The sequence below is a fragment of the Diplotaxodon limnothrissa genome, linkage group LG9 (genome assembly GCF_057381915.1).
Source record: "Diplotaxodon limnothrissa isolate DT_005_m linkage group LG9, D_limnothrissa_male_GT1.1, whole genome shotgun sequence".
In the NCBI taxonomy this organism is placed as follows: domain Eukaryota; kingdom Metazoa; phylum Chordata; class Actinopteri; order Cichliformes; family Cichlidae; genus Diplotaxodon; species Diplotaxodon limnothrissa.
Genome location: NC_140604.1, coordinates 25,003,467 through 25,026,947, shown reverse-complemented (window position 1 = coordinate 25,026,947; position 23,481 = coordinate 25,003,467). Strand labels below are relative to the sequence as shown.

The 23,481-nt window shown below is 39.7% G+C and overlaps 1 protein-coding gene across 1 annotated transcript in view; it reads left to right on the top strand.

The window, feature by feature from the left end:
- The window catches only part of vipr1b (vasoactive intestinal peptide receptor 1b), a 48,590-nt gene extending 26,516 nt beyond the window's left edge, over window positions 1-22,074 (top strand). The window contains exons 4-13 of the mRNA XM_085362918.1: window positions 1,672-1,772; window positions 4,068-4,165; window positions 6,247-6,379; window positions 9,147-9,300; window positions 9,432-9,492; window positions 9,644-9,716; window positions 13,375-13,466; window positions 14,064-14,193; window positions 16,054-16,095; window positions 17,959-22,074. Coding sequence (XP_085219044.1) covers window positions 1,672-1,772; window positions 4,068-4,165; window positions 6,247-6,379; window positions 9,147-9,300; window positions 9,432-9,492; window positions 9,644-9,716; window positions 13,375-13,466; window positions 14,064-14,193; window positions 16,054-16,095; window positions 17,959-18,150 — 1,076 coding nt within the window. The 3' untranslated portion in view covers window positions 18,151-22,074. The remainder of the gene's footprint in view (window positions 1-1,671; window positions 1,773-4,067; window positions 4,166-6,246; window positions 6,380-9,146; window positions 9,301-9,431; window positions 9,493-9,643; window positions 9,717-13,374; window positions 13,467-14,063; window positions 14,194-16,053; window positions 16,096-17,958) is intronic.
- The last annotated feature ends 1,407 nt before the right edge of the window (window positions 22,075-23,481 follow it).

Here is a 23,481-nt window from a genome sequence, read left to right as displayed (position 1 = left end):
AAATGCAGTCACAGAAGAGGTATTCAGTCACATGACCGCTCTTATGCTGTAGAAACAACCTCCTGCTGCACATTCTTTCATTAGCAGCTCACTGCCTGATATCATTTGGTTATAAGCGGCTTTGTTTATATGCACAGAGCAGCTTGTCTGTCGGTCACATTAAAATTAAGGTCTTTTAGTGGTTAAGCTGTTTACATGAACAGTTGATGCCCCATGAATGAATAAACCATGAACAAATTTCACAAATAAACCAAATGACAGAGTTTCTGCTGCAGAGTGAGAGAAATAGTAACTAAACATCCTTAAAATAACGTGGCTCAATATTTTTTGTGACCATCTAAAGAAGTCTCTATAGGAAATCCACAAAAAAGAAGAAAAAATAAACTCAATCAGAAATATTAGAAGTGAAAGTTCAGTTCCATACAAATCAATAGAAATCAGGTTATGGAAAGCAGATAATATCGGTCACAGATTTGTGTGATTCTCTTTTATTGCATACTTCATTTCAAAGTCAGGAGGTTTAAAAAACAAAAGAAAAGCTATAATGAAAAAAAAAGAAATAGAAAAGAACAGAAAACTCAAAATATCACCCTGTGACAGACTGCGACCTGGCCAGTGTGTACCCTGCTTTTCGCTCTATGGTAGCTGGGATTTCTCAAGAAATTGTGTTTTTTCTAGGAGTGATTTATACCAGTTTTGAAAGAAAGTCTCACACCATCCAGTCAACGCTCTCTGTCAATATATTATGGAATTATGTTGTAATTAAATTAATCTGGTGAGGTGCAAAATGTTGAGACGTGCAGTATGAATCACTCAGAAGGTTCCAGCAGAATCATTCATTTATTGTTTTTTGCCTACGTATATCATCTTACAATAGAGCCAACCTGATATATCAGCATGGTCAATATCGGGCAATATATCAGTACCAGCATTTACAACAGAATTAAAAACATCAAGAAGAAATAGAAACATCCTTCAACCATATTATGAGTCCTGAGTGCTGTTTCATAGTTTACCCACCAGAGGGCACTCTGCAACCTTACTGTCACCAACACCAACAACCAGCTGATTTTAGCTGACAGATGGTACACAAGTAATATATACAATTTGTAACAATTTTTTGCAAAAAGATTATTATTATTATTAAAATGTAATCTGATATTATTATAACTCATAATTAACAAATCAGGAAAATCTGAAAGAAAACATAACCCTCAATCTATATATAATATCTATAGTAGACCTATCATGATTAACATTTTTAATTATTTTTATTCATATTATCATCAGATGTTAAACAATAGGCTGTTAGAGTAAATTTTAAGCAGTATGTTGTGGGCATGGTAGTATTATCTGGTGCATGCATTCTTGCCTGGATCATTATGTGGGGTTAGATGAATGGCAAGATACGGATCAGTCAATATCTGTAACAGCAGAGTGCCTTTCTGCAGGCTCAGGTAAAGTACAAGTCAATAGCGGCTCACATTAGCAGGAAAGACTTTTTGTGGCACTTTGCAGAGTTTGGTTTTTTTGCCGTTGTTTGCTGTTTGCAGTGACCTGTTGGGTCACTGACAATGTCACAACGTGTCCAATTTGAACCTAATGGGTGGCAGGCAGAGGAAATGTAACGCTTGGGTGGCTGTGACCTCTTTGGTTCTTCTCCGTCTCCAGGTAACCTTTCGAAAACCTGCACAGAAGATGGCTGGACCGAGATGCATCCTATTGACATTGCTGTGAGCTGTGGATACAATCTCAACAGCACTAGCGATGATGTGAGTAGACTGACACAGTCTCATAGTGAATGACCAGAGCTGCACAGCGGGAAATGGTGTCCAGAGCCAGCGGTCAGGAAGAATTGAATGAGAAGCTCTTTTCTTTGCTCTGTGGGTGGGTGTTATTGGCTGTATTGGGGAAATTACTGTATTGATTGGTTGCCACTGTGTACCTCATATACGCTTTTGTTCACTCCTATGTATTGAGTTGTCTCAAGTGACTGAGTCTACAGAATATATAGAATGAAGCTGTCAAAGAATACTGTTTATATTTTCATGTACAGGCTTTTTATTATTGTTGGACTAAATGTCAATATAATATAGAAATGTACAGAAATGTCAGGAAACAGCAAGATGAGGAAATTAATGAACAGCTGTTTGTTAGACTGCATTTTAAGAAATTTTCTTATAAAGCAAAAGTTAGCAGGAACACAGCAACATGCCCAACTAACTTAACAGCTTAATGCAGTATGTTCCTTAGTATACCGGTAGCTTGTCAATATACAGAGGAAGGTGCATTAAATTCACTGATTCATAACTGTGAAGTGCTGAGTTAGAACCCGAGATACTTTGACTAGTTCAATATAAAGTGTGGAAGTAGATAACCTGCTAGTCTTTACAACGCTAAAGATAGCATTACTTAGCATTACTGCATTGCTAAAGCGTACTTATTTCTACATACTGTATTTACATAGTCGCTAACTTAAAATTGTAATCTGATGCATGCAGGTTACGCAGTTCTGCAAAAAAAGTTTTCCAGCTGCATGGGATAATTTTGGGTAAATTTGATGTTTTTTAGGTACTGAATCTAAAAATGATCTCCATTTCCCTCACAGTTTTTCTTTTTTACAAAACAGGAGGAGTTTACATTTTTTAAAAAAAAGCACAACAGCAATGAAAAAATAAATATTTTATTACAATTAACTATGCATAATTTTTCGGAGATTCCTTACCTTTTGCTATGAACAAAATAAACCTGTTGGGACATGATCATCTGAGCTCCTCACACTGCCAAACCCACCGTACACTCCCCCTCCTACTGACCCCCTCAATCCCTCGCATTTTCTATTTGTATTTCTCTTGAGTCTCGCTCTTAGAAACATTCAATTCATGTGAGAAATCATTAGTGGATACGATTTTTTGACTCAAGTATAGGATACCAGATTTCAGTTTAAAAGGGGAAATGAAACTAAAAACATGAGTTTTGCAAGAAAACCTGATGTGATGGAATCTTTAAAACGTTTTTCCCGGTTTCAGTAAAAATCCTAAGCAGTTTTTTGGTTGCAGACCTGTGCTATTTAAGAGGAATACATGTTTGTGTACAGATTCAACAAAGAGTAACAATGTGTTCTGATAAATGTATATTTTAACTGTAAAGATAACCAGAGTAGCTGTACCCTGTGCTAGTCATACATTGGGAGAAAGATGGGATTAGAAAGTAAATCTATGGTTATAAGGTAATTTGGTTTGATGCTGTAACAAAAACATTCGTATTGTAATTAAAATACGAATGTCTTTGAAACACACTTGACATAATTGACACAGACAGGTCAGTAATAACTCCCGCCTCCGTTATCAGGCATTATGAGTCATTAGAAGTTATTCAGAATCCTTCCAGGAGTAGGACCAGAATAAATAAATCAAATGCTGCTCTTATTTAGTTCAGTTTTACTGCAGCCAGAGCTAATCTTGTCCGTGTTGACGAAGGTGGAGCAGAGTGAAGAGTGGATGTGCACTGCAGGGTGGTAAAAGCTTTCTTGGTGGGCACTTTGCTCTCTGAGTCAAAGAGGCGGCCTCATTAGTATGCCACATAGGAAGTCAGGAGGGACCTGGCCCGGTGAAGTACTCTAAAAGGAATTTGATGTCCATCTTACTGCAAACATGATATGTGTGAGTGTGCCAGAGGATGCAGGAGATCTTAATTTAATTTCCATCAAGCGCACAACATACAGTGGCATGGCAGTAACATAGCGAAGCTTCTCTGAAAGGATCCAGAAATTCAGGATGCTGTTACAGTATATCGCATGACTGGACTGATCCAGTATTTGGTAAGAGAGAGACACAAATCCGTGGTTCAAGAGCTCTTCAGTTACAACACTTAAAAATGACAGGAGTGGAGCCTAAATGCTTAACAACAATAATAAAAGACATCTCTAAGCCAAAAATTGAAACAAATCAATGTTTTGAATGGTTAAATCAACTAACACAAGTGATGTCACTGTTTGAGTGTGTAAACACGCACCGGCTGTTTCCTTTTCTTTGATTTGTTCTCTGTTTTTATGTTTCTTTGTGCAGGGAAAGTTTTTTTGGCAAGTGAAGATCGGCTACACCATCGGCCACAGCGTCTCGCTCGTCTCGCTTTCTACCGCTATTGTGATCCTCTGCATCTTCAGGTATGTAGATGCACAATAGCTCAGCTGTTTTATATTAAGTACTTATGTGCTATTTAATTGCACTCACTGTGAATTTCATTCCATCTGGATTAACTTATTTTTATGTGGTCAGCTGTTTAGAAAAACGATGACCGGAACAAAAAGTGAGACTTTTGTGAAGAACATCAGTACGTGCTATTATCTACAAAGCACGCTGACAGTGGCATTATCCCTGCCGGCTGATGTGACATGAACATTGTGACAAATTGACATTTCTGTGTCACGCGTCAAACACTTTTCACTGGAATTTGATCGTCTCTGATCACTGCAGCTTCACACCCGAGTATAATAGCAGGCTTAAACCAAGATGAAAGATACAAATAGCTTCCAAATGAAATAAACTGTCACTCAAACTCTGCTATCTTTTGATGGCGCATGCAGCACTTTGAAGGTTAGACGTTTGAAGTATTGCGGGATAAAAAAAGGACCGGCATTTTTGCTTGATAAGCCAGGGAACGATTGTAACCTCCTCAAGTGCAATTACAGTTCTGAGGAAGAATAAGAAGCCAGCTTTAAATTGCAACATCTTCACCCTAAAAGATAATGAATGGACATTTCAAGAGTGACTCGCATAATACCGCACATTACTTTTTTTGGAAAAACTGCTGTATGCAATTTATCTGCCTGAGTAAGACGCAAAGTGAACTTTTCTCGCTGAATGCTGCAAAGAAATAACTTTTGTGTACAAAGACTGTATGTGTAAATGGGTGGGCCACATTCGAGCACTTCTTCTTCCTGTGTGCTACACCCCCTCCAAACACTGTAAAAACTCTATACTCTATATACTGTGCAGCTGCAAAAATTCACACCTAAGTGCATGAGCTGTGAAATGATGTGTGCTGATTTTCATTTCTTACATGGAAGCTGCTTTCTCTCAGTGTACTGCCATCCATTTCTCTTCATGGCCGCAGTGGTGGAGTAACATTTATTCTGAATTTTATTTTTGGTCACATTTTTCTTTTTGAGTCTTTTGCCGATCATGTCACCGGAAAGTGCCTTATTGAATTAGTTGCTGATAAGAGGCACTTTTCATGCTTTCTGCAAAGACAAGCAATAGGTGTCAAAGTGTGTCCACCTGAGAGTTTTGCTCACCGTCACGCACCCAAAGTCACAAGGCCGGCCATGGTCAGGGAGATAAAAGGTGTGAAGGTGTGAAATCAAAACAACCCACAGATTTGAGCCAGAAAGAGCGTTATGACCGTCGGGTATTATGAGCAGTATTAGTGCTATATGGTTCACTACACGCATTTCTAAAAGGCAACATATGGAGGAACCCCAACACATTAAAAGTAGATTGGATGAACAGTTGTTGAGCTCATACAGACATTAAAAGTCAGGTTTACAGTTTCTAGAGTCAGATGTGAGACCATCTGTCTGACACTAAAGGCTGACCGAAACTGAATAAAGAAGAACTAGAAGAAAGTAGAAGTAGAAGAAAAATAGGGATTTAAATGAAATAGCAGTTGCTGTTTGATGTGAGTATAAAATCTGGATAACATTGGTATCATGGCAATTTACTCTCCTGGGAATGAGGTACGGTTAAATGAAACTGTTATGATGTCCAAGGGAACATTAACTGACTGGGCACGTGCTGTACTCCAGGCGAATATTTACCTGCCCAGACAACAACCATTTCTGACTTAAAAAAGTGATCGAAGCTATTAGGAACCTGTTTTCCCCAATTACCTCTAAAGTATTGATAATGTAGTCAGCAGAAGAAGTGTTAAAAGAACTGATGTTTTAGGACTACTTGTTTCTACTACTGTAACTTCTTGGAAATCCACCTCTCCTGCCTATTTTCAAAGGTGTGTGAAGAACCATAAAAACCATTTATTGTGCTCTAAAACTGATCCACCCACACAGTGAAAGGGAACTAAGAAACTTAATTATGATTTAACTGTCTGTGAATTGCTGTCATTTTAAGCTATTAACTCTGAGGACATTGTGTAATTAGCATGCAGGGCCTCTTTATTGAATTCTCCGCGTGTCTTGTCGCTTTGTCTTGATCTGTTTTCTTGTATCTCTCATTCTGTGTGTCCTAGGAAACTCCACTGCACAAGGAACTACATCCACATGCATCTATTTGTTTCATTTATCCTGAAGGCCATCGCTGTCTTCATCAAAGATGTGGTTCTCTACGAGGTCGGGGAGGTGGACAACTGCTCCTCGGGCTCTGTGAGTTAATGCTGCTTGTTAATGACTGCTCTCCTAGAACTTCAGATAACTCAGCAAGACTTCAATACAGTCAGTATTACAGTACATTCAGTACAGTATTAGTACAGTATTGTAGCATCACTGATCATTATTGATAATTACTGACATTTTAAGTTCTCATATCATAGCTGATAAATAACTTAAAAGTTTTGAAAACGGCTTGTGTCAATTTTCAGTTTCAATCTCACAACAAAAGCCACATATTAGCCAAGTATGTTAATATTAAAATAGTAATAAAAACATGGACTTACAGCCCACAGTCTTTGATTGTTGTCCTTTGGCTTTCAACCATCACCCCTTCACAATGAGCCACAGTCCAAAGCCCCGTCGGGTGTGTGGCCAATAAACATGAGGTTCATGTTACAGAATTTAGCCACACAATGAGCAGAGGCTCACTCTATTTGTTAGTGAGCTTTGTGGTCGGCTGCACTACGTTAATGGACTCGCTGGGTTGACGGGAGCCAGCTGCTATCATGGCACATTTGAAAGAGACATTATAGAGACGGGTCTGGTGCTGCGGTGCTCATCGTGACCCCAACATTAGTTCCATTACAGCTGTTAGCATTGCTTCTGCTGTGTTTATCTGTATGTGTGCAGGTGTTCTGCATGCTCCATTCATTATCTCTTCTCATACAGCTGGATGTTTGCCATAGTTAAACACCCGATTAATTCAAAGCATATTTAAAAAATGCATTTTTTTAAGGTACGAGCATGGATCCGTGTCTGAGCTTCCTGTTATTCCCTGTTTTTCCAGTGGCATAATATCTCACAATTTATCCTCCTTTAGCGACTAACGGCAGGCTTTTTAAAACTCAGCTCCAGCAATCAATTTGTACTGATTTGCACATATTAAACTAAGCAGCAAGGCTTAGGCAGCCCATCTGGGTCCGTTTTCTTCCCCCTCAACATGCCAAGTGGGAATCAATTTATATGGGTTACAAAATTCCTGTCAGCCCAGTAACAGCTGCTTCAATGAGCTGTCCCAAACTTTAACTCCATGCACAAGGACTAAAACAGAACAAGACATTTCTGGATTATGTGAATATTTTCAATACAGCGCATGTTTTTGGAGAAGCTAGAAGCAAGACATTTCATACATAAAGACTTCTGTCTACTCAGACGGGTTGCTCGTTTTGTCTATATTCTGCCTGTGTAGAACATAGACTGCATACAAAAGATTGCCAAGGCCACTGAAAACAGAAAAAAAGAAATCACTCACCCATACTGGAGACTTTTTAGACAGGCTGCAACATATTTTTGGTATTAAAAGTGCTGCAAACAAAGTCAAGAGACCCAGTTCTTGGATTTAAATTAACTGAGTTGATGACTAGCAGAGAGCCACCAGCACAATGTCAGCCTCGAATGCTAGTTTCTTTAAGTCTCCTAGTCATTAAAAATCCTCACGTTCAAGCCAGATTCAGATATTATCAGATAGCCATAGATTATCATGTTTATTTAGCTTTCAAAACCTATTTCCCATCGAAAAAAATTTTTTTTAAATTCAACATCTAAACAATATCTCCATCTAAAATGTACTACAGTAGAAAGTGGCTATAACAGAAAGCATGTCGTGATTGCATTTTGCATTTTAGATTTTTAAGAGGTAGGTTCTGTCCAACTACACATCATTATTTGTTTGTTCTTCTTTCAACTCTATTGTCGTGACAAAGACCTGACAGCTTTTTCTGATTTTCTTTTCTTTATTGTGACTTTATTGTCTTCTTTACTGTCCACTTTTCTCTACCCATAATGCCCTTCAGCCCAGCCCTTCCTATTGTGTTGCTGTACTCCAGCTGCTAAAGTGCTCAATGTATTCACTCTTACGGAGTCTTTTTAAAGGAGCACAGTTTATTGATTTTTCTTATCCGTGTGATGTCTTCTGCGTAGGATCTCCGCGTTGCTCACTCTAAAGCTGCTTGTACAGGCTTGTAGATCTGACCAGCAGAGTGAATTTAGAAACACTGCAGACAAAATCAGCCTTTTTATACATGTCATTGTGTAACAATGTCAATAGCAGCCTGCCTCCCCAGCATTCAGCATCGGCAAGCTCAATTTTGAATGAACTCATCCACCCTCACGCAAACGTTGTTCAGCCAACCAGAAGAGAGCTTATTGTGTTTTCCTGTGCTATGGAAATCTTGTGAATGCAGACTCAGATGTCTTACGCAGAAACATTTTATTCAGCTATCATAATATCAAGCAGAATGAGCACGCCCAAACAGGCTGTGAAGGTGTATTGTTAATCCTGCTCACTTCCTGCATTATATTTCGGAACATTTCTGCACTTTGGCAGCTTTTCTTTCACTGAATGAGGCAGAGAGCTTATAAAGTGCAGGCTGAATAGGACACAGATTTGCACTACCTTTAAAGCCATTATTTACAAAAGTTTCATAAGTAGTAACTCGCTTTTTTAGTGCAATATGTCCATGGAATTTATTGATAATAAAAGAAGCATTTGAGTGAATCTCTGCTTCCAAGTTATTAATAAGGGCACAAGAAAAACTAATTGTCATTCTACTGCAGTCATAGGATTCATATTGATATAAAAGAACACAGATATATACCTGCTTTCACCAACAGGAAACAAACAACTCCAATTTATTCTTTCATTTTCTAAATGCAGTTTTTGGCCACAACTGGGAATAAATTTCACCGTATCATCTTCAACATAAGGTTGTCCCTGTTAACTAGATCATTGTATGATTCATGCTTTTGTGTCCATTGCCAGGTTGGCTGCAAAGCAGTGATTGTGTTTTTCCAGTACTGTATAATGGCCAGTTTCTTCTGGCTGCTGGTGGAAGGCCTTTATCTGCATGCATTGTTGGCCGTTTCCTTCTTCTCCGAGAGGAAGTACTTCTGGGCTTATATTCTGATCGGCTGGGGTGAGAAAGTCTTGTTTCTTGTTCTATTAGCGAGACCTTATAGAGTGTCAGCAGTACATGAACTACATGTCGAGAACCTTACAGCTGGAATCCACAGTAACATTTGGTTGTATACTTTTTTTTGCCCCCAGGCGGTCCAGCAATTTTCATCACAGCTTGGAGCATCGCTAAAGCCAACTATAATGATGTGGGGTGAGAGACTAGGGAACTGCTAGACCAGAATCGAGCAGAAAATACTCTTTTGTGTTGTTTTGTTTTTGTTTTGTTTTTTTTTGGGGGGGGGGGGGGGGGTTGCTTTGTTTTGCTACATCTTATACATTAAAACTCTTTCACGTCTTACCAGGTGCTGGGATATAATAGAAAACACCGATGTGTTCTGGTGGATCATTAAAACTCCTATTTTGGCATCAATTCTGGTAAGTTCATGAGCTTTAAAAACATTTTCATGGTTTATATCAGCACTAGCCAGCTTGAGCTAGCTCTTTCAAAGTAAATGGCACTAAGAGTGGAAAAGTTGTCTTCATTCGTCTATTCTGAGTGACACAAAGACTGAAAAAAGCACTAGAAAACAACAAAAACCTATCTCTAGTTAAGCTGCACGCAATCCAAGATATATACAGATGTACTGGTAAAAGTATTCTCTTGCTATCCAAATCATTGAATTCAGATGTTCCAATCACTTCCATGGCCACAAGTGTATAAAAGATCTAGTCATGCAGACTGCTTGTACAAACATTTAGGAAAGAATGGGATGCTCTCAGGAGCTTTGTGAATTCCAGCGTGGTACTGTAATAGGATGCCACCTGTGCAACAAGTCCAGTTGTGAAATCCCCTCATTACTAAATATTCCACAGTCAACTGTTAGTGGTACTATAACAAAGCCATGAAGTGGTAGGCCACGTACAAATCACAGAGCGGTGAACTGTGCACCTCAGTTCACAGAACTCGCCAACTACAGATATCCAAACTTCATGTGACCTTCCGATTATCTCAGGAACAGTGCATAAAGAGCTTGATGGAATGGGTTTCCATGACAGAGCTGCTGCATCCAAGCCTTACATCACACAGTGCAAAACAGTGTTGTATGCAGTAGTGTAAAGCACGCTGCCACTAAACTCTAGAGCAGTGGAGATGTGTTCTCTGGAGTGACAAATCAGGCTTCTCTGTTTGGGCAATCTGATAGATGAATATGGGTTTGGCAGTTGACAGGATAACGGTACTTGTCCTATACACTGTGCCAAGTGTAAAATTTGATGGAGGGGGGATTATGGTGTGGGATGTTTAATCAGGAGCTGGATCTGCCCCTTAGTTCCAATGAAAGGAACTCTTAATGTTTCAGCATACCAAGACATTTTGGACAATTTACAGCTCCCAACTTTGTGGGAACAGTATAGCAGTATGCCACTTCCTGTTCCAACATGACTGTGCTCCAGTGCCCAAAGTAAGCTCCATAAAGACACGGATGAGAGAGTTTGGTGTGGAAGATCTTGACTGGCCTGCATAGAGTCCTGATAACAACCTAGCAGAACACTTTTGTGATGAATTAGACTGGAGACTACAAGCCAGGCCTTCTCGTCCAACATCAGTGTCTGACCTCACAGATGCACTTGTGGAAGAATGGTCAAAAATTCCCATCAACACATAAAGCCTTCCAAGAAGAGTGGAAGCTGTAATAGCTGAAAAGGGTGGGATGACATCATATTAAACCCAATGAATTAAGAATGGGATGTCACTTAAGTTCATGTCCTTGTGAAGGCAGACAAGCGAATATATTTGGCAGTATAGTGTAGAAACAAGTTATAGTATTATGCGACAAAAGGACTCCAGAAGGAAATAGTGTCCAGTCAAACCAATAATTTAATCCATCATACTCAGTAAAACCACAGATATGGACTTTTACACTGTGGTTCTGTGCTCGTATTCAAGTCTTTGATGAAATTCAGACAGAAATAAGCTGTTAAAAGCAGCTGCTTGCCTCATTTTTAAGTCACAGTTTCAAAGTCAAGATAACAGGCTGCTGGAAAAAAGTTTAATATTTAGCATGCAAATTTGAAAGCAGAAAGGTAATTTAAAAAATGAGTTTTTCTCCAGTGCACGGATCAAAACCCCAAAAGATAAAAACGCTAAAGTGTGACAGCTCAGATGCAGATTGAACCGCATCTCTAGTAAGAAAAACAGACTCTAATCTCTGCGTGAGTGAGACTATTTCAGAGGAGTGCAAAGCGTTCAGTGGATCCCATTGAAATACTTCTTCCTTCCTTCTCTTAAATGTACTAATGTGCACCCTCATTGATGTTTTATTTTGCAGGTCTGTAATTTCCTAACCATTTTTTTGTTCAAATAAAAGTTTACAACAGTGCACAAGAGAGGTGAAGAAGAGAGTGCAGGCAGGGTGAAAAGACTTGTGTCAAGGGTGATTTGTGACAGAAGGATAGCAGCAACAGTGAAAGGGAAGCAGAGAGTGGGGAACAAGATGGTAGTGAGACCTGCTATGATGTATGGTTTGGAGATGTGGCAATGACAAAAAGACAGGAGGCTGAGCTGGAGGTGGCAGATCTTGAGATTTTTATTAGGAGTGACCAGGAGGGACAGGATTGGAAATGAGTACATCAGAGAGACAGCTTAGGTCTGGACATGTGCAGAGGAGGGATAGTGGATATACTGGACAAAGGATGTTGAATATGGAGCTGCCAGGCAGGAGGGAAATAGTAAGACCATAAAGAGTGTTGAGTGAAATAGAGACCGATGATCTGTGGCGATGAGCAGTTGCAGTTGCAGTAAAAATAAATGCTTAGAGACATATGCAATAGAGAAACGTTGCCAAGCTCATGTGTCCATTTGAACACAATAAAATTAAAGCTGCATGTTAGTGAACACTGGTAGCTTCACACAGTGTTAGTTAGCATTTACACAACCCAACACATGCTAGTACTCAGGTTTTTCTTTTTGCTAATACAAACTTTGTGCTTGAATTTCATTTAAATGGTTTAACTTTACTACTTGAACACTTGTTTTGGTCTATAGTATGCTAATACTCAAAAGTGGCCCACTTTTTAGAAGCCTGCCTATAGCTTTACTCGAGCATTAAGCTAATTTAACGATACCAGAAGCATTATAAAAGTTGAAAAGAAGAACAGACTCTGGCTAACAGCATGCAAAAACCAGGCCAAAGTCCAAAAATGTACATTTTTCACTTTTAAATTAAGAAAACAGATTTATTTTCTATGATTTTTTAACTTGAAGGTCGTCTAATCTTTAAGTTGTTGTTGTTTAGTAATGATGTTGTCGCCATGGTTATGAGATTTCTAGTAACTGGCATAACATATGTGTGTTGTCACATTACCTATTTGGTCACTCGTGAAGTGACCTGAAGTGAACTTAGCATCTTATCAGCTTTCTTAATGGAAGTAATCGCTATGGTAACAAACACTGGAAATATTGTCCGGTTGCTCCTGATTACGTCATTTCTTGGCCATTTTTGTGCAGCTGGGGTCCACAGCCTACGTCTTTTTGTGTTCTGCGTCACATTTATAGAAAATCTAGCGGATGCTTTTTGAACCTTTTGCAAAGAACCAGCTGTTTTCTGTGTTTAAATATTTGTGGTTAGCTAAATCATGAGTGGTACTGATCTTCTCATGGAAGGCGAAAAAAAAAAGAAGCTTTTAATATAATTTCCAGCTATTAAAAGCTTGCTCTGGACAAAGTGTCATAGCAGACGCCTACTAGTGTCCAAATGGGTCTGTTTAGTTATTTGCTAGCAGTTGTTCCCAGAGGAGGGTCAGCTTCATTATTTAACATGAGTGTCAGCGGCCTTACTGTTAGTACACTCTGTTTTTCTGTACTTAGCCAGTGACTGATAGCTGGGAGTGCATCATGATGACTGATGTGTTGCAAGTTCACACTCACAGCCCAAATCATCAGTTTAGAAATGCTCATTTTCCCACAGGCCAGCGCCACAATCCAACGCTTCTGTTTATGAGTTGAATCTCACAAACATCTCCCCATATGCATTAGATGCAGTGTGAAATGCCTCAGTGCTTTTCTCACATGACTTTTGTAATGTATTCTCCACAGATTAACTTTATTCTTTTCATCTGCATCATTCGGATACTTCGCCAGAAGATAAACTGCCCCGATATTGGAAGAAACGACTCCAACCAGTACTCGTGAGTGTAATTAAATTTCTTTTTCATGCTGGAAGTTTGTTTTGTGTATCAGCTAATAAAGGATGAAATGTCACTGATACGAACGAGGGTGTTTGGAAAGAGCTCCGCCACTTCTGTCTCGGTGGACATTCTGTGAACATTAGCTGCTTTTGTAAGGATAAACAAAGATTCGTTTGAATAAACTTGCAGAGCAGCAGAGTAGCACGCACTCCTGAGTATTCTTCCTGTAACTATTGCTGCAAATGTAACTTTTTTTACGCTCAGAGCGATGCAGGGATAACTAGTCCTTTTGGATTTCAGAAAAGAAAATCTTAGCATGCACAGCACACTGTGGTTTTCCACCATCCAGCAGCTGCTTTACACAGAGATGTAGTGCTATATGTATTTAAGTGGTTTTTCATAATGCATGAGCTATTTTCCAACTGACACTTTTCATGGTGTTTTTTCCCCCCCCCTCCGTCTCTGGTCTGCTGAGCTGAAATTTAAAATGAAAAGTACTCCTGAGCTGCATTTCATTATTGGGGTATACAGAGACAGATTGGATGCTGGTTTGACTGGAGGGAGGGATTTGAATTTGTTTTTGCCTTATCATTTCAGGCGACTGGCAAAGTCAACGCTGCTTTTGATTCCGCTGTTTGGGATCAATTATATAGTGTTTGCATTTATCCCCGAGCAAGTGAAGACTGAGCTGCGGCTGGTTTTTGACTTGATTCTGGGATCATTTCAGGTATGAGATCAAATGTTTTTGAGGAAAAAGTGATTGTTAAAAAAATACCTGTAGATTCCTAAAATCCAGTGCCTTAAAATAAATGTAGTCTTCTAGAAGTGTGGTCACTTAAACTTTTAAAAAGTCCAAAAATAGTGATTTGGCATGCTTTCAGCCCTGAACTAGCGAGTGCTACTATTAAAGAAAACTGCATCAGGTCTCCAAGCACTTTGCTGGCTGTCTCAGTGGCACTGTCACTGTTTAAAGCTCTGATGTTATTTCAGTTCATCATTTAATGAGGAATGATGGAGAATGCAGCCTGACAGCACAGCTGCATTACAACAGCTTGGAAGATATGGAAACCTTTCCAACACAATCCTCTCCTTACTCCTTTTATTCCCCCTTCTTATTACAACTCGACTCCCATTTGTTTTGTCTGTGTAATACATTTATGACTGTCATGACTGCCACATGTTATTTTTTACAGCTTTTCCTCTGTTGCTTTGGCTTAATTAAGACAGTTAAAGCTGTAAGAAGGTATTTGGAAAACAAACACAAGTGTCTACAATCTTTATAACCAAGAGAGATTAAGTCTTCTTCATGAGTTAAATAGTTGTGCTCACCAACTACTTTGTTAGGTACTCGTTGCTAATACTGGACTGATCCCCCTTTTGCATTCGGAACTGACTTGATTCTCCGTGGCACAGAGTTCCTCAGAGATTTTGGGCAATATTGACATGACAGCATCAAACAGTTGCTGCAGATTTGTTGGCTGCACATCCATGATGTGAATCTCCAGTTCCACTACAACCCAAATTGAGATGGGGTGACTGTGGCGGCCATTTGGGTACAGTGAATTTGGCTAATAAAATATCCCCAAACACCATTACACCACCATCACCAGCAGTCTGGTCTCTCGATACAAGGTAATCCAGATTCATGCTTTCATTTTGGTAACACCAGCCTACCACGTTTTTCCAATCTTCTGTTGTCCAATTTCCCTGAGCCCGTGAGAATTGTTGCCTCCTTGTCTTAGCTGACACGAGTGGCACATAATGTGGTCTTGTGCTGTTGAAGCCCAGCTGTTACAAGGTTCAGTGTGTTGTACCTTTAAGCCCCTTTTCCATTAGTACCTACTACTAGTAGTCAGATCATCAAACCCATTTCCCATTAGGTCATAGTACCTGGTACAGGTACTTTCTTAGTACCTGCTTGCCCGGGTTTCCAAGCGATCCGAGCATGTGCTAAAATGTGACATTGTCAGACTGCATGCACATCACAAAGGAGTGTGGAATTTCTCGGGACTTGGATCAGCTAATGTCACATACTGTCCAGTTAGCTAACAGCTGAGGGCCATTAGTAGGAGTGTTGTAAAACACATTTACTGAGCTTTAGCGCACCAACGTGTCACCAGTTTGAAAACAAGGAAGAGCCCACTCAGATACACCGAGGAATCGGACTGGACATTGAAGAGAGAAAGGAGTAAGGAGGTGGGAGGGAAAGATGACGTAAAAAAAAAAGTGTAGTGAAAGTTTGTGGATTATACAGGGGTTTCTCGCTTCTTACACTGCAAGGGAGAGCATTAACCGTGAGGTGCATGAGAATAGGGAGAGCGAGGGAAGTCCAGTGAATCATACAAGTTAAAATCATGTCTTGTTGAATCTCTCAGATAATAATAACAGTTCCACAGAGTAGGTATTCAGATTTGCTAAAAACACGGGGAAACCATCCTTAGTGCTAAGATCTTAAAAAGGATGCCTCTGGAACTGAGAAAAACTGTAAAAATAACAAATAATTGATAAGACGAGATGATCAAAGAAGAAATTTAACCATTACATCCTCTGCTCCTGCTTTCTTATCAGTGTTTTTCTTTCCTTTTAGGGCTTTGTGGTCGCAGTCCTTTACTGCTTCCTGAACGGAGAGGTAGGTGATGTAAACACTGCTGATATAAACACACCACAGTACTTCCACACAGAGATAGCCTGCAGTCGTGCTCTCATTCTCAGAAAATGTAGTTTATCTGTAGTTTCTCCGTCGCTCCCTGTGCGCACCATTTACATTCACACACAGTCCTGACAGGTAGATGGAGCGGCGGGTATGAGTCACCGGCGCTTGTCGTTCCAGCTCCTCTCTTGGACCTCCCCACAGCATATTTTCTGCACTTTGCCTGCAGGGTGGGAGGGCTGTAAAAAGCACACAGTCTTTTTGGCAGGGAGCTATTCAGTGATGTCTGCACAGGCTCTCTGTGGGCAGATTATTTATGTTCTCAGTGCTGGGCCAGATTGAATCTGGGCTAGATGGCGAGGCTTCACACTAAGCTGCCTGAATTTTAATCTCATGCAACTTCCAGGTGTCCTTTACTAAGTGTGGAAGATTTGTGCACTGCTGGTAAGATATGTTAGGTTTAGTTGTTGAATTCTCGGTGCTTAAGGAATGGCAGACATGTTGATAGCAAGAAAACAAATATTGACAAGGTAGAAGTGGAAGAAAATGACTGAAGAAAAAGCTATATTGATTTTCTTTTTGCCTAAATAATGCAAAACAGTTTTTAAAGTGTCATACTCTCGTAAAATTCATGCAAAAGAAAAAACTGCTGGACTCGATTGCGAGGCAGGACTGTCTTTAAAAAAGAAGATACGTGGGTCCAAATGAGGGGTTGAGGATTTTCTGGAGAAGCCGGTGGAGAGTGTGCAGCCAGGTTTACTTAACAAGGAGTTGGCCGAACAAAGAGACGCAAGCTGGTAGAGCACAAGGAAGGACCTAGACTCTAGGTCCTAGAGAAATAAATGTGAAGCCTAAGTGTTCTTATTGCTGCTGCCGATGAAAGCACATGATGGCGAGTGTGTGTGTGGATGACTGTGTGTGGGAGGGGCGGGTTGATTAGTCGATGAGTGTCAGGTGTGCCAGCCAGAGTCCAGTGGGAGCTGGAGCAGTGCCGCATAAACAGGGAAACATATGCACACGCACATACTCAGAGAGTGAAGGGAGACCTTGGAGATGCACGCACTATTTGGGGGAAAAAATGAATGTAGTCTAATCCAGTAATAGAAGTGTACAGTGTGCAGAATAACACAAACACCTGGCACAGCCCCTTAACCTGTAATACATGACACAAAAAAGCAACAAATTTCCAAAACCTGCAACTGACTGTAGATAATGTTCCAACATAAGCAAATATCTGCAAAAAAACAACAAAAAAGGCACATTTAAAAATATTCAATCCTCCAGCAGAAGGTTTGGTTCACTTTCCTCCCTCTGACATGGTCTAAATGAAAACTAATGTCAGTGTCGGGTACTGCTTTTAATGGCGCGCCACCTCAGCGCTGGCGGCGTTTAATTCTGTGGATTTTCTCTGGGTGCTTTTCATTTTTTCCCCTCCGTCCTTGAGCTTCGTCTGCTGCTGAAAATCACGCCAACCAATTTGTTTTTCTGTTTAATTAAAATGCAGGTCACCCGCTTTTAAGAGAGCTGCAGTTTTTATAGTCGATTATTCAAAATCCTCTAAATTGTCCAAATTTGTTGTATGAAATAAATTCAAGTAAAACACTTGGAGAATGACAGAGGTGTGTAGGGAGTAACAGCAGGGCCTGTCCACATGTACACGGGTATTTTGGAAAGCATTTGGCAGCATTTTGTCCTTTTGTTAACATATAAACTCTGTTTTTGGTCAGAGGTGTCAAAAACATTATCAGTGAATTCCCAGTAATGTTTTATGTTGGTAAAGAACATGTAGCTCTACTTACTGAATAAACATGTAATTGTCCCTTTTGCTCTAATCGGTTTCAGGTCCAAGGAGAGATCAAGAGGAAGTGGAGGAGGTGGCACCTGCAGAGATACATGGGCTCAGACACCAAATACCAGCACCCGTCTATTGGCAGCAGCAACAACTTCAACACCCAGATCACCATGTTGACACGGTGCAGCCCGAAAACTCGCCGGGCTTCATTATCCTGTCACGATGACTTGTCTAGCATCTGAGTCACAGTGACACAGACACACAAAATGCTGTACAAAATGCTCTCATGCCAAACATTAGGCAGAACATCGCAGCATATATAAGCTTTACCATAAGTACTCTTGGGTCATGTGTGTGGTGCAGAAGATGGAAAGTGATGAAAGGATTGGAAAAAGAGATATAAGGACACGATGTGACCATAATCAGCTTTGAAGCAGTTTGTAACTGTTCCAAAAAATACATTTAAATGAGAAGGTAAGTTGCACATTGCTTAACAAACAAAGTGTTTGCGGAGAGAGTCATTTTTGCGCAGGTCACCTGTACAGGTGAATTCAAGTCATATCACTACAGCTCTTATTTTTTAAATATCCTGTGTGCTTAGGTGAGTGGGCTGGTGTAACTCTGAGCCTTGTGCACTCCTGCAGCTCCAAATAGTCAAGTTTTGTGCTAAAGCTTTGGAAGAAATTGAGGTGATGTATTTTTCTAACAGCAGCATCACAGGCTAACAAAGGTACTATACCAGAACTGGACTGTGAGGGTGTGTTTGAGTGCTGAATGTAAATAGTGCTGGAAAATTTGCTTTAAAACATACTTTAGAGTATCCAAAATAAGCATAATACTACACTTCCCCCCCTTTGCTGTGTAGGAAGACAGAAAAAAAGACAGGCTTACAGAGCAGGAAACTTTATTTCCATAAATGCCAAACAGATTAGGCTTCAGACCAAGTGATGCTGATTCACAATGATGGGTTTGGAGCACAAATGCCCTTCTCTGCACTATCATGCTCATGAGAGACCGGTTGCCCTTTGCCTTCTTTTATCAACACAGCCTTCCCTCTTGGCATGTGCGATTCTGAGCCTATGATTAGGTAGATATTTTTCATTATTTAGGGCACTGTGGCGGTTTTGTGTCGATCACTGACGAGTGCCTGGGTTTGGTGTGTTGAACCGACTTCTGCGGTCTAGTCTTTGCTGGCTGTTGGGCAGTACAGCAGCTCTGAAGAGGAGATGTCCATATGCAGCTCATTCCTTGAATGTTTACATTTACTTGGGAAGAGTTATAAAAAATGATGCACAGTCAAGTGTGCAGTGTAAATAAACTTGGAATGCTTGTGCCATACACATCACATTGTGGTTATAATAATAGTAATGAATCACTAAGTGTCGTTTTTTCAAATTAAAGCATGACAGGATTCAGAATCTTCTGAATCTCCATTATGCATAATATTTTTTGAATTCTTCAGGTTCAGACTTACTTCTCCATCGGAGGAGTCTGAACTTGACAAGTCAGCAGAGAATGTTAGATCCTGTATGCAAAGCAAAGTGACAAGGATGACTGGCCCTGTCACAACGATGCTGTCTTTGTGCTTTTGACCTCGCGTAGGTTTGAAAGTAAGGCTTGTTCATACTAGAGGGAACAACGGGGGGATCCAGCTTTACACGGGAGGAAGGAAATCATCTCAACCCACCAGTGATTTAAAGGTTTAGATCATCATTAAGTTTAAGAATAATAAAAAAATTCTAATGTGGTAATATGTGTCAAGGAAATATTGAATATCAATATATCGCCTTCAGATTGCTGAAAGTAATAATTATACATTTAGAGAAAAGGAAAAAGATTGGAACCACTTTCATATTGTGGTCAGAAGTTTACATACACTCATCATGCAGGTGAATGACATGCTAATTTTGCAGCGACTTCTTTCTTGATCAGCACTTCACTGTGGACAGTGACACTTAATCCTTGGCGGTTCCTGCCTTGTTCCTGAACATCTAACCAATTTGCTCTCATCTAAGGGTGACATTTTCAGTCTTCTTCTAGACCAGGGGTGGGCAATCTCAGTCCATGAGGGCCGGTGTCTCTGCAGGTTTTAGATGTGTCCTCGAACCAACACAGCTGATTTAAATGGCTAAATTAGCTCCTCAACATGTCCTGAAGTTCTCCAGAGGCCTGGTAACAAACTAATCATGTGATTCAGGTGTGTTGACCCAAGGTGAGATCTAAAACCTGCAGGGACACCGGCCCTCGTGGACTGAGATTGCCCACCCCTGTGCTAGACCTTGGCAAAGTGGTAACAGAACTATTACTTATGTACAATTGTTTGAACGATTTTCCTGGAATCTGCAGTATCTGCAGTAGAAATGGCTCCAAGAGATCCAACTAGAACCTACCATGTGTAGTCAATCATGATCAGTAACAAGAAGAATAATGGGCCTTGACCTTGTCAAATTAAAAGACATCGTGAAACTTCAGCACTGTATTTATACTGTTGACCCTCTTGGGGTTTCCTACAATTGATGGTAAATTCAAAGTTGTGCACCCAATTCAGTTTTTAAATGTGTACTTTTAAAAATGGATGCTGTACAATCTTTCCATCCAACATTTCAAAAATTGCAATCACACTCATATCAAAAGAACCAGTAAGTTACTGTACACAGAAAACATTCATTACTTCATTAATTCTTGGTCTACTCACCTTCCAAGGGACAATTTCAAACAACCAGCCCAATTAAACTAGTAACACGTACGTTTGGACTTTTCATTCTAATGGGAAGTAATCATTGCAGGTTGGAATAGGTAGGTCAGTTCTCGACCATTATTCTCTACAAGTGCATTCATTAGTATTTCTGGGATGTTGTGGCATGTCCATGTTCTGATTATGCCACAGCAGTTCAGCTGGGTTAAGGTCAGGACTTTAGCAAAACATGAATTTATTGCTGATTTACTTTCTGTGCTTTGGGTCATGGTCTTGGTGCATTAATCATTCACTTTAAGCTTCATGTCATGTGCTCTGCTACCCAGACATGATCCAAATTTAAACTAATAATTTCCTCAATGATTGTTGGGAGTCAGATTTTGTTTCACACATCTAGAGGAGATTGTCTCTGTTTAGAATAATGTTTTCCTCCATATTGTCCTTCTATTAACCCCATTCTTGTTCAGTGTTCTTAGTGGACAAGGTCTTAACAAGTTACAGGTGTTTTGTTCTCTCTCTTTCACCTCCTTTAAGATTGAATAAAATGTTCAGGACACCCACAGAGAATATCAGCAGTTCTTTAGTTTGTAAAAAATTTGTCTTATTGTGCATTTCTGAACACCAAGGTTGTTTGAAATGCTTTAGTAGTGATTTTCTGCTTCAGGCATCTCTATAACGATTCTTGTCTTTGTGGTCTCCTGAAGATGTTTGCGATCAAAGCACGGATCACACCAGCCAACCTCTTTTGAGAAAAGTCAGGCTATTTTTCACTGCACTTATAGCCTCCTTGATTGAAACACCTGACTCCAGATAGAGTTTTGGTAGCGTTATTATCACAGTGTGTGTTTGTGTTCAATCAAGGACATACAAAGAGTTACATAAAGTACTGCTGATTTTGTATTATTACACCACTCAGAAAATTTAAGGGAACACTTGATCAACACAGTGTAACACAAAGACAGTTAAACTATTATGACACATTCTGTCCATTCAGGTTTCACAGGAAGTCCAGCTCCTCCAGGGTGGCACGTCCTAACAAACTGTCAGAGCTGGACTCTGTGAGGGTGGCTAACCTTAGTAATAATAATAATAATAAACTTTATTTATAGACGCGTTTAAAGACCCTCAAGGTCACCTTACATTAGTACAAAAAAATAAAAACATAAGGTAAATGAAAAATAAAAAACACGTATAAAAGTATAAAAGCAAGTATAAAAGCTAAACAAGGACAAAATAGACTAAGATGGAATCATGATGAAGGATATGCAATTTTGAATAGATGGGTTTTAAGACGGGATTTAAAAGTGGAGAGAGAGTTTGTCGTCCGGAGATCTGGTGGAAGTGTATTCCAAAGTCTCGCTGCAGAACAACTAAAGGCTCTGAGTCCCATAGTCAACCTTACAACAGCATGTATGGATGTGCCACCCCAGGTGAGCTGGAATGGGGTGCAGGTGATAACTCTTGTAATGAGCAGGGGTATTTGGGAGGGTGGGGGTTGTCCCGTTCTTGTCTTTCACCTGTTGTACCTGTTGTAACTGTGCAAATTCACAGTGGTTTATATTTCCTAACTGGATAGATTAGTGTCCCTGAAGTTTAACTTTTTTATTTTTTATTTATTTTTTTTAACAGTGTAATTTAGTTAGACTGCGTTTTTAGTTCTGAGTTACATGATGACCAGATCACATAATGCATGAACCCTAGGAATTCCAAATAGTTCACAAACATTACTGACTCTAGCTTCATATTTAGTGTGCACACATGAGTCAATTTAAGTCGCAGGATTAAGGCAAATAGACACATTTGCCAAAAAGCACCAAATCACAACAACAGTCACCTCAAGTTGCCTGATATTGCAACTTATAGACCATGCAGAGAAATCCCCAACAATCAAGCGACTGCCTACGAGTGACCATTTGGCGACAGTGGGAAGAAAAAAACCCTTTTAACAGGAAGAAACCTCCGACAGAACCACACTTGGGGAGGGCCAGCTAGGACAAAAGGCACATTGCGGAAGAGAATCAGAGATTAAAATGTCATTTTTCACGTTGCTTATAAGTGTGTGCTTAAATACTCCTACATTTTTTGTGTCTGTCTTTTGTCGTCAGTAACTTTAGTGTAATTTTGTGAATTTTCCAGTATACCTCTTAAAATGGTGAATGTAAATAGATGTGTACAAAGTGGGAAAGCAATTATATTAGACAGTGTTTCTCAAATTCAGTCACATATGTCTCTTGGGTTGATTGTTTTGGTTACCAAACATTAAAAAGGGATAATATATATATATAAGAGTGCACTTAGAGTAACTATGTGCAATGTAAATCTGATTTTTTGTTAACTGGATAATGTGTTGTGCATATCTGGGTTTAAGATCATTTGTTTGGTTTGCTGTTGTGCGGTTTGTGTAAGACTGGTGTAAAGCATTACATTGTAAATCTGCAGTTGTACAATTTGGTCACATCTGTGTACACATAAAGCCATGCTTTCCTTTTAAAAACTGCTCAATGTGCTAATTAATTTTGCCATTTTAATGTGTAACTTTAAAGGTGTTATATTAGCAAAAAACTTACTTTACCAAAAAACCTTTCTCCTCGTGTATTGTATGAAATAAATTATTCAGAAACACACGAGAAAGTGGAAGTCTAGTATCCCTTTGTAAAGTTCCTCTGTGCTTCAGTATTGTTTTAAATTCCTATACCTTTAACGTAAAATGAGCTTTTTTTGTGAAAGATATCCTATACCATGCTTTTGTTACCAAAGTAAGGCTTATTTTCACAAGGGCTTTTGGCTACTCAACAAAGGCTCGGCTTTAACCTCCTAGGACCTGGCGTCCACATATGTGGACATCACATTTTGGGTTATTTAGACTAAAATACTCAAT